This window comes from Chroicocephalus ridibundus, chromosome 5 (assembly GCF_963924245.1).
Source record: "Chroicocephalus ridibundus chromosome 5, bChrRid1.1, whole genome shotgun sequence".
Classification (NCBI taxonomy): domain Eukaryota; kingdom Metazoa; phylum Chordata; class Aves; order Charadriiformes; family Laridae; genus Chroicocephalus; species Chroicocephalus ridibundus.
The window spans coordinates 48,808,876-48,825,178 of record NC_086288.1 but is presented as its reverse complement, the minus strand read 5'-3'; the positions used below and the strand labels follow the sequence as shown (position 1 = coordinate 48,825,178).

General features: G+C 40.3%; 1 protein-coding gene across 7 annotated transcripts in view; it reads right to left on the bottom strand.

Moving 5' to 3' along the window:
- Window positions 1–4,527: 4,527 nt before the first annotated feature.
- ST3GAL5 (ST3 beta-galactoside alpha-2,3-sialyltransferase 5) overlaps window positions 4,528–16,303 on the bottom strand; it is a 41,111-nt gene continuing 29,335 nt past the window's right edge. For 3 of the 7 annotated variants that reach the window (XM_063336206.1, XM_063336203.1, XM_063336207.1), the window contains exons 3-7: window positions 16,039–16,153; window positions 13,346–13,683; window positions 11,745–11,931; window positions 8,987–9,145; window positions 4,529–7,732 (exon numbers count right to left, since the gene is read on the bottom strand). In XM_063336206.1, the coding sequence (XP_063192276.1) occupies window positions 7,469–7,732; window positions 8,987–9,145; window positions 11,745–11,931; window positions 13,346–13,683; window positions 16,039–16,153 (1,063 nt within the window). In that variant the 3' untranslated portion in view covers window positions 4,529–7,468. Of the gene's footprint in view, window positions 7,733–8,986; window positions 9,146–11,744; window positions 11,932–13,345; window positions 13,684–16,038; window positions 16,154–16,303 lie in introns of all 7 variants that reach the window. The other 4 variants (XM_063336208.1, XM_063336209.1, XM_063336204.1 and 1 more) reach the window with 3 other exon arrangements.

Genomic DNA, 16,303 nt, shown 5'->3' with positions numbered 1-16,303 from the left:
CAGCACCTTCCAGTGAGCAGCTCCAACATGTCACCACTGATGAAGCCATCCCATGCAACTGGAAATGCCTCCTTCCAAAGGCCAGGGCTCCTCGCTGCCCACAGGGGGGGAGCAGGAGTGGCTGCACTGAACAAGAAGGCTTTGTTCTCCTCAAAGGCATATGTAGGAGCTTGGAAACAAGTTGGTTTTGGCCCGAGTGCAAGAGGCAGACTGTGAAAAGGAATGACCAGGCAGATGACCCCCGAGGGAAACAAACAACCTATGTTCAGCCCTGCTCAACCCTCCACACATGAGCAGTTCTAATTCCAGTTCACAGGCTGGAAAATGCAAGTGTTAACAGGTATGAGAATTTCAAGTCACAGGGGTTTTTTTGTTAAACCACAAAGAGGTGATGCACAAATGCTTGGGCAAGAAGAAAAGGGTAAGTCATCTGGAACAGGCAGGTAGCTGAAGAGATTAACAAAGTCTACAGGCGTTGCCTCTCCACTCCCCCACCTTAAAACCCAGTCCCAGTAATTCCTGACCTTGCACATCAATATAAGCCATAAAAGTTGTCATAGCACAGTTGATGTAATGTCTGCTTCCTACCTTGACCATCAGAGCTGCCACTGATGGTGTTGTGAACATACCAGAGTCAGTCGCATGTGATAAAGTTTGAATTCCAGCTTGTGAGGAACACATACTTGGTCCCCACCAAAAGATCCCTTGTTGTGGTTGAAGGAAGGTATCTTATTTTGTTCTTTTTAATTAAAAAAATCTTGTTGCTTTTACAACACCAGTGCAATACTTTTGATACAGAAAGGTGCAAGGAATAAGCCACAGAATCATAGATCATCAAGTCCAACCATTAACCTAGCACCACCACTAATCCATGTCCCTAAGCACCACATCTTTTAATATACCTCTTTTAAATATACATCTTTTAAATACCTCCAGGGATGGTGATTCAACCATTTCCCTGGACAGCCTTTTCCAGTACCTTTTGGTGAAGAAGTTTTTCGTAATATCCAATCTAAACCTCCCCTGGCACAACTTGAGACCATTTCCTCTTGTCCTATCACTTATTACTTGGGAGAAGAGACCAATCTCCACCTCGCTACAACCTCCTTTCAGGGAGTTGTAGAGAGCAAGGTCTCCCCTCAGCCTCCTTTTCTCCAGGCTAAAAAACCCCAGCTCCCTCAGCCACTCCTCGTAAGACTTGTTCTCCAGACCCTTCACCAGCTTCGTTGCCCTTCTCAGGGCATGCTCCAGCACCTCAATGTCTTTCCTGTATTGAAGGGCCCAAAACTGGACACAATACTCGAGGTGGGGCCTCACCAGTGCCAAATACAGGGAGATGATCACCTTCTTAATCCTCCTTACCACACTGTTCCTGATACAGGCCAGGATGCTGTTGGCCTTCTTGGCCACCTGGGCACACTGCTGGCTCATATTCAGCTGGCAGTCGACCAACACCCCCAGGTCCTTTTCTGCCAGCTCTTTCAACAAGCCCTGCTAACTCCTGTGCAAAGATCCTTTTCCCCGTGAAGGCAGGTGTAGCCCATCTGTCACCCACAGGCCTGGTGTCAGGTAGACCGCCCAATGATCAAAAATCCCAAAATTCTGCCAGTATCACCACACTCAGAGACAGGTATTGATCTGCTGGCTCTTCCTGTTTCTTCCCTCATCAATCCCTGCAACTGGAGAGATAGAGAACACTACTTGTGCTCCTGATCCCTTAACCCATCGTCCCAAGACCCCGAAGTCTCTCTTGATTGCCCTCAGACTTCTTGCAACTTCATCACTGCCTACCTGAAAAATGCATAAAGGATAGTAACCCAAGGGCCACACCAGGGCAGGAAGCTTTCTCTTCACATCTTTAACCTGGTCCCCAGAGAGGCAGCAGACTTCCCTAAGAAGCAGCTCCAGTCTGCATATTGGGCCTTCTGTTCCCTTCAGAAGGAAGTCTCCTATGACAATGACCCATCTTTTTTCTTTATGGAAGCAGTTTTGGCAGAGGGCAGAGGCTGACTTAACCTTGGTGACACCTCCAAGCTAAATCAACCATCATCCTCATTGTTGTTCAGTTCCACTTACAGAGCCTCATACCTATTGTACAACGGCACCTGGGAAGGTGGGATAGTCACAGAGGAGACGCGCCTGCTGTGCCAGCCAGGAACTTGTCACCATTGCCCCCTCTCCCTTTAGTCACTATGTTCAGCCAGGCAGAGGAAGGACTGTATCACGCATCCTGTCTGCCTGCTGGGCCTGTCCCAGGGAAGGTAGGGTGCAATTCCAGCAGTCTTTCTCTCTCTCTCTCGCAATCCCTGGTTCTCCTCAACATACCTCCTCCAGGAGCTCTGTCACCAAGCAGAGGAGTTCCTCTAGCTGGGCACACCTCCCACAGGTGTGCTCACTGCTGCCGTCCAGTACTGGCATAAGAGTAGGGCACAGCCTGCAGCCTGGCACCTGGGTGGCATCACATTCCCACCGGAGCTCTGTCTGGTAGCGTTAGAGCAGTGAAGGTGGTGTCTAAGCAGAAGGACTCCCACACAGCAGTGTAGAGGTCTCTCACCGCTCATACAGAGACCAGCACAGAGTTATGAGCCACTGCGGCTCCTTCGCAGGAACGGTGCAGAGGATTATATAAAATGTGAGAAGTTTTGGTCAGACAGCAAGAGCACTCACCTTAGGACACACATATCCTGTGGCTGGGGACATGCTGAAATGCAGACACTCAATACCCAAGTTTGTGATCCGCACCACCAGTGCACATGTGGGCGAGTGCTTCAGTCCACGCTCACAGCGTTGTTTTAGGAAAAGTAAAGAAAATAGCCAAGGAGGCAGAGAACCCTGAACTCTCTGCTTGTAGCAAGAAAAGCACTTTTTATGTACCTCTTAAAGGTGATTAGACATACAGGCAGTTTTAGGTGTGGTGTGACCAAGCCCCTCGGGGACTCCATGAGCAGGTCATCTGCCTTCCAACATCTCATGAGACATGGGGCAAGGCTGATGCCAAACCACTCAAACCTGCTGCGACCAGGATGTACCTATGTTTGTCTACAAACATAACTCCTAGAGCTTTGGGAACTTTCAGGTCAAGACCCATGTTGCTGCAAGAAGGCAATTACCAGAGTTAGGTGGCTGCAGAACAAAGGAGTTGCATTTGACAGCAGGGCTCAGCTATCCCTCTTCAGATCATTTGGATCTGGTCATATGTCACTTCAGGCAATGGTTTCTTCAGTAGCACCTAGCTTTTCATCAGCGGCATTTTTAATTATCATCATATTCTCCAGTTTTGCCAGAGCTGGTAATCATCTCAACTCCAATAGGCAGGACATTCCTGGGCTTTGTTTATAACACACAGGCAAGGTTGTTCTTTCCCAGGAAACAAAGAGCCTTCATTTTAGATGACAGCAACAAATGTTAGTTTGTCAGCATGGATTTATTTAAAAATAAGAGAGCTATGTGGAATATCATCACCTTTGGTACATTTGAAATTAGGAAAGGCAAGAGCCTTCCCAGGCAACAGAAATTTCAGAGGCCAAGATCCAGGTCCTGGTAAAATCAGATATTTGTATAAAACCTTGCTGCTGGCAGGCTGGAGGAAGGAAGTCACAGCATCCCAATTGTGCTGGTCTTAATAGAGGGGCATGAGCTCTTCCTTCATCTGCCCTTGGCAACAGGCAACAAAAGATCACACTCGTGCTACACAGTTGCCTCCTCTGGTCCCCTCCCATCTCCTGCTGGAGTTTCAACCGCAGCAGGAAAGCTAAAGCTATTGGGGCTTCAGCTGACACCCGCCCACCTGAGGAAGAGGCCGAACTGCTCTTCTGTTCCTTACCAACATCTCAGCAACCCTACAAGCTCAATATGCACTTCCAACATCAACTGATGACTGGCCACAGACAGCAACCACCCTTTTCAGAACTTTCACACTCTGCAGTCAAGTGGCTCTATATGTCTTGTCATGTAACTCTGGCACACAGCCACTGTATCATAACAAACAAATTGTAACCTTACTTGCTGTACTTTTCCCAAGGCGACATGAGTTTGTCCCTCGCTGCAGATAAACCATCTGGGTGCGGGACTCCTATAAACACTTGAAAAAAAGCCATCAAAAATTCACACTTGGCAATTCAAAGTTTCCATTTGTTTGAACAAATCATACCTGGCCAAAACAAGTGTGCTGTTTATCTCTTCTGCTATTCTCTAAGTGGCCACACAAATCCGAATGTATTGCAAGGAAAAACAAACACAAACAAAAAAACCAACTTCATAAATTATCTAAATTTCCAAAGCAGTTTCTGAATCGTTTAGTCCTAACAGAGAATTTCTACTTATCGCACCTGAAAGACTAAAGCATAAAAGATAATGCAAGTACTTAACAACCACTCTAAATTCAAAGGAGGACAAAGTTAAAGCTATGTTCCCTGCACAGAAACCATGAAAAAAATTCGTCATCAGAACAGGTCAGACACATCCACAACTGTGATAACTCCTACGCAGAGAACTGTGGAACACAAAGGCTTTATTACTGCTCCCAAATTCTTTGTTGACTTTTTAAACAAACACCATTAAGGCGTATCTACAAGGCATAATGCAGATTCTTTGCAAAGCTTAAGATCTGTGACACAGCAGCACACAGACACGCACAGCTTTTGTTCTTATCGCACCTCCAGTAAGACTGAAGCCCAGGCCAGAACCTGCAGTTTGTCTCCAGCACTGAAGGACCTGCATCCTTGAATTTCAGGCCAGTGCTATAACCTCATCTGAAATATTCTCATACACATTAATTTCAAAATCCTGGAGGCCTACAGTATGATCAGTGTTGAGATGGATTCTCTCTTCCAGGCACCGGAGAGATGAAACTCCACTGATAAGTATTAAAAAGGCATAAATGAAAGGAAAAAAGATTTGTTTATCATCAGCCACTAATTTCCCTTCTTGAGTGCCTGGGATTGCATCAAGACTCTCAATTAGACCAGTAAGACATGCAAAATCCTTAATAAAGGAGGCAGAACAAATTACAAACTGTGAGACAAATACATACGTAGAAAGTGGTTTCATCAGTTTATTGCTTTTTGCAACCTGAACTTTGCTGCCACTTCACAGATGGTCAAGTCTGTGCAGGTGTATTCAATGCAGTATACACTACCACGGAGACCAATGTTTTATCACAAGCCATAAAACTAGTGGGAAAACAATCTAATCCTACATCAACATAATTTGAGAATTTGACAGTAAATACAGCATCTCCAAAAAGCTATTGGCATTTATATTAATCAACTGATTATTTTTAAGTTACCGAATAAAGCAAACTGGTGAGGGACCAAGTTCTCTGAAACACATGTTTTTGGTGTATTCAGGACATACTCCCAACACACACATTCTGAACTCTTCCAAAATTTCACCAATACCAAAAGAAATTAAGGTATTTTGCTTCCAGTTTAAATACCAGGAGAAAATAATTAGCACATTTTAATATATTAACTAAAAGACTATCTGTATAAAACTCTTCACACATGAAATACTTTTAAATTAAACAATAGAATTATTTTACTTACAAGAAAAACATAGACTAGAAATTTATTGCTAGTACAAAAATTAATGTGTTTCATGGAGGAGCAGAAGCTAGATTAATATTATTGCTATGAACACAAACAGTGCCAGACACAAAAATCTGATTTTCAAATTTGCTCACCTGACTCTCAAGGATGTATAGGTACATGGGACTTATGAAAGGTGAGGTCCACAACTTTCTTCAGAGTTACACTTTATGATATGATGTCATTTTATTGCCTGTTAGTATAACGGCCAGAATCAGTCTACTCTACTGCGTTCTAACATTATCATTCATTAAATCTTCTCTCCATGGAAGGAAGAAAAAACAACACAAACCACCAAACCAAAAATAAAAACCTCAACCACCCTAATCTTGCTTTTCCACATTAGTATTTTGTGAATTTAAAACTACAGCTACATTCATATCTTCGCTCATAGCAAAAAGTAAAAAAAGTTGAGAATGTTCACCGTGTGGAAAGTCCATGACTATGAACAATGTTTCTAGGCCAACCTTCAGTCAATTTGCAGTTTTTGTTCCCAAAGAAAGCATTGCTCACATATTGTAGATTTGAGTAATAACACTACTCGGTGCAAATGCAGTCATACCTACTACTCCACTAGTAAAAAAATGAAAATGAACACCAAAACCTGCTTGTAGATTTGCACAGTTCAGCTTCTTTGCAATGCACTGATTTCCAGTCACAAGAACATATATCTATAGCTTTTTGCCTTTTTTTTTTTTTAGTATGCTGCTTTCAGCTTCAGCAGTTACCTAGCTTGCTACTAGATCATACTACTACTGACACGCACTCACCCAATTGCTGACTTAAAAGCTGAGCCAGGAAAATCAACAACTCTACCTCTCCCTTCAATTAGATAGCCAACACTAGAGTTCATATGGGTTATCATCACTGTGAACTATTAAGGTTAGGATATCTGTAATTCATTACATAAAGAAAACCAATGAAAATTTTAGCTTAGTCATAGATTCTATTATTGCTAAATGGAAGATTTATACAAACCAGGGTTTTACAGAACTAGAAATTCTCGAATTACTCTAAAAAAATTTAAAAATGAGGGGGGCATTCTGTATTAATGCCACTTGTTTAACTGGGGTACCTGAACTCTGCTGCAAATCAACTAGTTAGAAATACTTATCCGGGTCTTAAGGAATGGAAATGACAAAAGATATGATTCAGGTGAAAGTCTCCTACTGGCTAAATCCTCTTATAGCGTGCCCTGGGCCCAAACATGCCTCATGATAAGGCAGGATTCTAACCAAATACATTAACACATCACTGATTTTAATATCAATCATGAACGTCAAAGTACTTACTATTCAGTTGTTGCCACAACAGTTCCTTTTCCTTCACCTCCACTCCCACATTCCTCCTCCATCCCCCCAAAAAATATTAGCACAAAACCAAAAGAATATAAATATTTGAGGGGAAAACACAATGCTCAAGTTGCAAGAAATTAAAGACTTGAGACATATACGCCTTTCTTTTCATGGCATGCATGAAAATGAGCCATACACCAAGAACTGGAACAACAAAGACAATAGTTCAGTGGAAAATAACTCTTGTATGCTGTTAGACAACTCAGGCTAGCATTGTGCGTACCATATACATCTGAAAACAAAAACTCTGCTTTTCTTCAGACAACATAAAACATTAAATATTTTAAATGGATCTCTTTAAACTCCAGGTTGTATTTACATAGTTATCCACAAAAATGTGCAAAGAAAATCTGACATCAAAATAAATTTAAAAGTCCAACAAATTGAACTTGACATTAAAAAAGGCAGCAGAGATCCCACATCCATTCTAGACACACTTTAAAGAACAACTTAAGACAGTGAAAAGGTTGTTCCAGCTGAACCTCCGGAAATTTAACAAGTCCAAGCAATGCCACACTTCAATCACTAGCTGTCTTTGACACAGAATTCACAATGTATCCCACCAGTGAGGTCTTTGACAACTTTTTCTTTGATCAGTTTTTGCAGAAATTTTGTTTCACTTGTCACATTGTGCATAGTTTGTCCATTCATGGCAGCCATGCAGAGGTTGTTGTAATAGTGCAAAGGTGTGCTGGGCTGATCGAGGTCATATCCAAATCCTGCTAAGCTCACTTCATCACATAAATGTGTGGCCAGAACAACTGCTGTCACCCCAATTGTAGGTACGTTCTAAAAAGGAGAAAAAAAGAAAAACCTGCTGAATTCAAATATATTCTCCTTTTCCTGTTTTATAAACACTTTACAAAACTGAACGGCTCTGTCTATTCCCTTTCCTTACTTAAAACTGAAATCAATTAAACAATCAATTACAGCTAAAACTAAAAATCAATTAAGTGATCAAGAAAACTAAAACCTTCAGGGCAAAATACAATACAACTTGAATATTTGCCTGTAACAAGACTTCTGGCTGTCAACACAATTTTTTTCTGTGAAGGCAAGATGCCCTATTACTACGTAGTTAAACTACAAGTGAACCCTTGCTCTAAACACACAAACTCCTGACATGCAGTTAAACTTGACATTTCTTGATGTACGCTTACTTCAGTCTTAAGCAACAGGCTCTCTAACAGTATTCTTCAGAATCTGACTTTTCCCTGAACAACCCATGAAGAAGGCAAGTATGCTACGATACAATTAAAAGACACATAGCTTAGTATGTTATTTTTATAAATAAGCATGAGAAGATCCTTCAAACCTTGGTGCAATAATGCCACCATTAAATGCTGTCATACAAAAGGTAAAGAGACCATCATTTTCACACTTTTCATAGTTCAAGAGAACTAGTGATATCCAATTTCTCAAACAAATAATTAAAATAACAAAAATGCAGTGTATAAGCAAACCAGACAATTCATCACTATACTAGTGCTTGAGCGACAGACAAAGAGGGAGGATATACCCATCAGTTGCTATGGAGCACAGTGGCATACACAGCAATTCCATCAGTTGGAAGGTTGTTTTACACTGGCCTGGTTTCCATACTCTCTCTGCTTTCCCTGCAGCTGGAGACACATCTGTCCATAGCGCATTACTGGCTTGAATTAACAGCGCTGCTCTTAACACACTTAACATACATCAAATGCATGTTTTGAATATTTAACACCAGTCACAATGACCTGTGAGTGAACGCACTGTACAGGAATGAATTCATGTCTCACTGCATCCGAGTGCTTTGTAAAACAGGCCATTTGATGTAGGCGTGCACAGGCATACTACCTCATCTAAGAAGGTGCGCTGAAATCCTATTTTGATTTTACACAAGAAAATACCGGAGCTTTTGAGAGCACGTTAATTTCCCTATTACTTGAGACCAGCTCTGCAACTGCAGAGAAACTATATTGAAGGAAGAGCCCAAAACTTTTTTCAGTTTCTTATTTCACTTTGTATTTTATAGACTCCTTCTCCCAAAAGGAAACTTCTTACCTTATCCCAACCCCAGAATTTTGATCGAGGTTCAGGGAACTGTAAAATGTCCAAAGCTGTCTCTTTGATGATGGCTGGATTCAGAATCCGAAACTGCTTTGATGTAAGAGGAATCTTCTCAGCAACCTCCTTCCAAAAGAAGAGTCGCACCGAGAGAGGCTAAGAGAAAGGAAAAAAAAATAGTTCAGCAAAGGCAAATTCTGAGACTGAAAAGTGTATGGCATACACAGTACACAAGTTACAGAATTCATTGGTGATTCTGAGAAATTCAGAAAACTGTTTATAGCTAAGGTGGATCAGCAATACCAGCGTACAGCTCACGTGACTGACCCAGAAGAGGAAAAACCTTCAAAGTATTTGGAATTGCAGAGAGGACAGAAGAGGGAAGAGTTATTTATTCTGTATATTTGACTGCACTTTCTGTTTAAATCAACACATCCACCAGCAATTGCGGGTTCTTTGGACCTTCCCCAGCTTAACAGGCAGCAGTATTTAAAGAAATCAGAAAAGGAACCACAGTTTTTCACAAACATTAACCAGGCATTCTGAAGTAAGCACTGGATTTAAAAAAATTTTGCTCAGGCTTTGAAGCGAAGCTGTTGTTTGACAGCATCCACCTAGTGATAAATGTAACACTTCAGAAGAGGATTTACACAAGACTCAGAAAGTTAGATTCTGATCTCATGCCACTTGCAATCAATTAAACGCATACTAATGGAAAAAACAATACTAAATCAGCCTAATTTTATAGATCTTTCCATATAATACATAACGCTAAGCAAATGATAAAACTGATATAGCTGCAATATAGACATATATTTTTTAAAACAGGCTTATTGCTACCCTAACCTACAACTCTACAGCAGCTTGAACTAATCAAATCCAGGTTGCTATGGTCCCGTCTTCCCACCTGTGCTCAAAGTACCAATGCCTGCACAGAGAGCTCAACCAACTGAAAGCCTAGTATTTGAAAGGAGAAGTATGTTTTCAGTTCATAGAATCACAGAGCAGTTGAGGCTGGAAGGGACCTCTAAAGGTCAAGTGGTCCAACAACCTTGCTCAAGCAGGGACACTTAGAGCTGGGTTGGCCAGGACCATATCCAGATGACTTCTGAATATCTCCACGGATGGAGACTCCACAACCTCCCTGAGCAACCTGTGCCAGTGCTCAGTCACGCTCACAGTAAAAAAGCATTTCCTGATGTTCAGAGGGACCCTCCTGTGTTACAGTTTGTGCCCATTGTCTCTGGTCCTGTCACTGGGCTCCACTGAAGAGGCCCTGGCTCTGTCCTCTTTGCACGCTCCCTTCAGGTATTTATGTACATTAGCACGATTCTCCCCTGAGCCTTCTCTTCTCTAGGCTAAACAGTCCCATCTCTCTCAGCGTTTCTTTCAGTCCCTTAAGCATCTTCACGGCCCTTCGGTGGACTCTGTCCAGTATGTCCCTTCCCAGACCAGTTCCTAAAACTGGCTTTCTGCAGCAGCAAATAACCCAGAACAAGGAAGAAGGTGGGAATGAGCAGATCTCCTCCTCGGCCATGCAAAACAAGAAGAGGTACTCTTTTCATAAAGCATATACTTCAATCTTCTAACTCATTAACAAAGGATAATGCAGATGACAAAAAGCAATCACTCTTTCAATCCCAAAAAAACATTTTGATAGAGAAAGCCATCCTTGTATTAGTCATTCTTCAAAACCAAACCTTAAAACATTAAATAGACAGATAGCTTGTAAAACAAGTTAGGGATTCAACTCAAGTTAGAAAGCTGCTGGTCATCAAAATTACCCCACTGCTGCAGGGAAGGTCATAGACTAACATTTTCCTGTCCCTGGTAAAAAAAAAAAAAAAAAATATCAGGGAGTAGAAGTTCTTAAATTTGTGCAGATTCAGGAAAATCTCCCCTCTACAAAACACACTCACATTGTTCAAAAAAAGGCAACATCCCTGCACACATGCTCTGGACTAAAGTAATAGTAGTGGACAGTCATGGTCAGCATTAAACAGACCTTCCACATGCTCTCATGTTATAAAAATCAGAATTGAGAAAGGAACTCGTAGTACCTAAACTAGTATGTGTTAAATTGCTAAAAAGCTTGTCAGGCTGTCTCCTAAATGTCTCTCAATAGTTTAGAGCACTTGTTTTCAATCTGTGGTCAGAGAAACCTAGCTACTGGTTTTCAACTTGCAGAAATTATCTGCCTGCAAATTGAAAGAGGTGAAAACCACCAATTTAAAGAGAGTCTGGAAACATGGAACTTTTCTCTCAGTTCCCTGCGAATCTCCACACTTCTTTAAATACTCAGTGAGAACTAAATGACGTCTTAATTTTTGAGCCACAGGCAAACTGTGATGCTCCAGTTACACATTAACTGCAGGTATGCCTATTGTAGCAGCACAGACTTTAGCTGTTAAAAATAAATAATAATAATGGACTAGCATCCAGAAATCTCATGTCTATTTCAGGCTCTGCAGACTTGCACAAGTCACTTAAACCTAATGTGAAACGAGTTCCACTTTAGTAAGCACTGGATGTGTCATATAGCTTGGTCACATAGCTTGCAAACCACAAATATCCGCAGAAAAAACCCTGTTACTGTCAGCACGGGGCTTCAACATGAATGCTGGTACCAACTGTAAAAATATCCTCAGTATAACAAAACCAGAAGTAACAGATTAGCCAGCTTCTTAAGCATTAGAAAAGACACAAAAAAAGCCCAAAAAAAATCACAGGTACATAACACTGCCACATTACATACCAAGGTTTCGTTTTTTACCATTGCTTGAAGCCAATTGAAATCAACACTTTTAAACAAAACAGCCACAAACAAGCTAGCAGGAGGATACTCATGTTCAGAAAGGGGGGCTCCTTCTGGGTAAGTCATCCGTATAGTAGTTTTGTTACCAACGTGATCTGTGTATCCTTGAACTGGCGCGTCATTTAACCTAAGAAAAAAAATAAACGCCACAATGAAGCAAAACTGTATTTAATAAGCATGGGTTACAGTCTCATTAAAACATCAGACACTAAGCAAAGAACTTGTATGTGGCCCACAGACTTTTAACAGAGCGGAGAACAGTGTTTTCTCAGTATCTCCATGTTCCTTGCCCCACATGCTCATCCATCCCTTATATTTGAGAAGAAGCCAATTCTAATTCTGTTTCTGGATTAACTGGCACGAGTGCAAAACTTCAAAAAGAAAAGCTTGAATAGAAAAGTAACTTAAAACAGCATTGCAGAATTTCATTTTCATTGCCTCGTGCCAAGTCAGAGGGGCTTAAAAGAGGAAGGAAAAGAAAATGCATAATAAGTTGCCTGTGTTATCTTTTTTTATACATACACACACAAGTATTACACACAGAAAGGCATTCAAATTATCCCTTCAATGCTATGTGATGCATCCTGTGGGTTTACATCATTCCAGCTCATCAAAAATTTCAGATGCTAGCACAGTGCTGACAAGAACAGCATCGTCCAGCTCCATCAGTTCTGCAGAACAGCGTAAGTCCCACAAACTTTTCTATATCAACAGAAAAGTCACCTTCACACTGACAGCCCTAATTTCAGAGAACAGTTAATGCAAGTTCTCTATCCCTCCACATGCTAACAGGTTTGTTTACCTTTGTATTAGAGCTATTGACTCACTGTATCAAGTCTTCCCTTTTTAAGAGGGGCAAGACTTAGTTTACAAAGCAATTTGGGAAAATGCCTGTATTAAATTTATTTGTGACTATACATGATTCAAAATACAAAGAAGGAGGGTTCAAGCAGTAATGTTCAGAAGGCACGGATACAGAGCATGTATTAATTTAATTCAGACTTAGAAAATATGCATAATCATAGAAAGCATGCACTAATCTTGTAAAGATAAGGAAAGATAAGCATGCTATACAGCGTGTAAGTAAACTGTCTAATGAAACACCAATTAAGTTTTATTGTGTTTGAAATAGCTGTTATAAAAAAAAAATCCTTCAAATAAGCGTCCCAATAAATCAAGGGGAAAAAGGCAGAGGTGAGTTCTAAAGCCTGCTTCTGAAAGCTTAAACATATGCATGGATAAAAGCAGGATTGTCTACTTGTCTCAGATTTCACTGGTTTCTATCTCATTTCTGCCCATGGTTGTTTTGGGGTTTTTTTGTATCTGAAGTCCACAAATAATTACACTGAATTCCTGTCTTCTGAACATGACAATTTATTTTGCTTCTAAGACTCCAAGTCACAAGTCAATTTCTCAAAAGCACTCTAAGAAATAGTTTTATAAATTGCCTAAATGTTGGAGACATTTTTCCCTTAAAAAACACAAGTTGGCTCATAAAGTAATGTTGAAGTAGTTGGAATCCTTAAATGGAAAATACATACCTTATAACAATATCAAACTGATTCAATAAGTGACCCAGCTCTGACCCATGAAGAATTCCACCACTGCCAACAACAACACAACGCTTACAGTGTTTTGACTTCAAATCTTCTGGTAAATCATGCTCCGGTAAGAGTTCAAGGAGATTTTTAAGCTTATCAAAGAACTTCTGAAATCCAAAGGGAGGTTCATATTTAAACAAATTTTCATTTGTATTTTTTCTTACAAAGGGAGATATGTCCATGCTGTATTTCTCTGCAAATAACTTCCTCATTTCTTTCTTCACATAAGAAGGCCGGCACTGTTCCTGCAATGCAGCGCTGGCATACTGCTGTGCTCTCTAAAACAAAAAACCACATGATTTCAGTCAGGAAAGCTAGCTTCAGGAACATACAAAGCCCTCTTAATGCAACCCACCAACTGACCACCAGCAGTTTAGCAAACAGAGGTTTATAACGAAAGCTTAAACATGGAAATACAAAACATTTCAAAGCATTCACTCAAATGCAGCTACTAACCAGCGTAGGGTAAAAAACCTGCAAAGGAATGTCTCTCCATCCAGTCACTTAAATCTGGATAGGAGCTTTTCTAAAGAATAAATAAGGCTACTAAAAGGGATATGTGAAAATGAGCCGTTTGAGAACATTTGTACTGTTGCTTATAAAAACAGATTAAAAACCTAGACATACTGATACCCATCTAATTCAGCTGTAAGCCAGCAAGTGGAATTCTACTCCACTGCTCAATTGCATGACCCAAGTTCTGCCTGCAGCAGGATTTTACTAGAGACACACCCACCGGGTAAAAGTTCTGTGAAATGTCAGGCTGAACTTGCTTACTAATCAAAATCATAGAATCAGCTATGTTGGAAGGGACCTTTCAGATACAGTCCAACCATCCACCTAACACTTACAAAAACCATCACTAAAGTGGTATTGCTAAGGACTAAAACACAGCTTTGAAAAGAATGCAAGGTGGAGGTGTTTCAGGTCTTCTTTCAAAGACTAGTCACCAAAATAAAAGACTACTGTTCTTTATGCAGAAAAATATTAAGCTGTCAAATAAAACCACACATTGATCCATCTCATTAAAAAAAAAAAAAAGAACATAACACCCCAAAAACCTATTCATGTACATTTTTTAGAAATTTGTAGTGCCAAGCTGGTATCTGATGTAAGGAAGAAGAGAAACAGCAAAGGTATTATTTTTATCAGTTAAAACAAAATCTTTCTGCATTTTCTCTTCCACAATACAACTCTACTGATCTTTCTTCCATTGTAATAAAAAATAAAAGAGAACACACAAAAAAACCATGAGCAAACACAGGGAGCAGAGAAAGAAAATTCAAATCTAGTTCTAACTCAGTTCCCCTTCTGTACTGTTAAAAGGAAAGCATGTATCTGGGTGCACGAGCATGGAAGTTGTGCTGCTTTTATTTTGTTCTACTTTTTAAACAAGACTGTTCTACAGAACTGCCTCTGCCACCATTACAAAGGTCTCTGCAAATCTGGGCATAAACACCACACTTCCTCCTGGGCAAAGCACAACTGCGCAACTTCATGCCGTACTTTGCCAGCAAGAGTCAGTGCATCTTCAGAAGAACCTCATTTTTAAGGCTGACGGTTGTGCATCCTATCAGTAAAAATTAATGCCAATCACTTGACAACTGCCCCAAACTGTTTGCAATCAGCTACTACCTAACTAGAGAAAGAGCAATGCTATTTCCTCATCCTGCATCTAACACAAAATGAATCATAAGACAGCAATAAACACAGTCCGTGCAGTCTTCAGGTTTGCTTGGCTTAAGGTGATGGTTGTTTGGAAGCAAGAATGCGTTAGTAAGTTGAATGAGAAGAAAGAGGGAGGCAAAGAGACTCAGAAGGGGCAAAAACATGCAATGAAGAAGGTGGGAGAAGATGCACATACAGTGACGTTGAGACTATCTTAAATCAGGCCTTCTGCTGTAAATTGTCTCTTAGCTCCAAGACAAAGACAGAAATGTAACAACTCTAAGCCAAGGTAGCACTGATACAAAGAGCAAACACATTAAGTAGCAAAGGCAGAGAAATCCCAGCAAGGAATAAGAGAAAGCTTTATTGGTATGTGTTACAGCAGCTTAAAAGCCACATGCAAAACTGTAGTTGCAGTAAGTAGCTGCTACCTTAAATAAATAAATGAACCAAGAGGTGCACCCTCCTGCACTTTTGTCCTGTGAGTCCAAAAACATCTGATCAACTACAAGGCAAAGCAGGCTGGGGAACTGGCTTAGGTAAAGATAACCCTTTGGTTTAACATATTGAGTTTGGGCATTTTGGAGTTTTGTTGTTGGTGGTGGTTTTTTTTAAAAAATATGTTACTTTTCATTTGCATCGATTTTTTGATCACCAGTGTCATCTGCACTGACACAACAACAGTATGATGACATGCCCATTTCAAATTATTGTTATTCTTAACAGTCACAGTTATCTCATTTTACCCCTAAAAATCCAGTTTCTCTATGCACTTCTGTTGTCACTCCACAAGAACAAAACGCATAAGTTTCATGGCATATAATGAAGCAAAATATATTTTTCCCCCTCACAGAATAATTTCAGCATTCTAGTTTTTTGTTATACACCCTTATAACTCCTATATTGTCAATTAATAGCTTTTTTTAAGCCAAGTTTAAAAAAAAAACACACCAAAAAATACCAACCCTTACACGATCGAGGTCCACATACAGCATTTTTGTTCTGTCACATTCTTCAGGTCCAAAACTTAATTTGAGGATATAAAGGAAACACCCTCCGACTACAAACAGTGCAAGAAGTCTAAAAGCAAACAGGAGGGTGTAGGGGTAGGAGAAAGGAGAGAAAAAAAAATAATCTTTTTTCCAGCAATCCATCAATTGTTAAATGAGTATTTTTAAGCAAATTTAAAGCAGTTGTAAAACTTGAAGTGAATTTGATTCAAGAACTAAA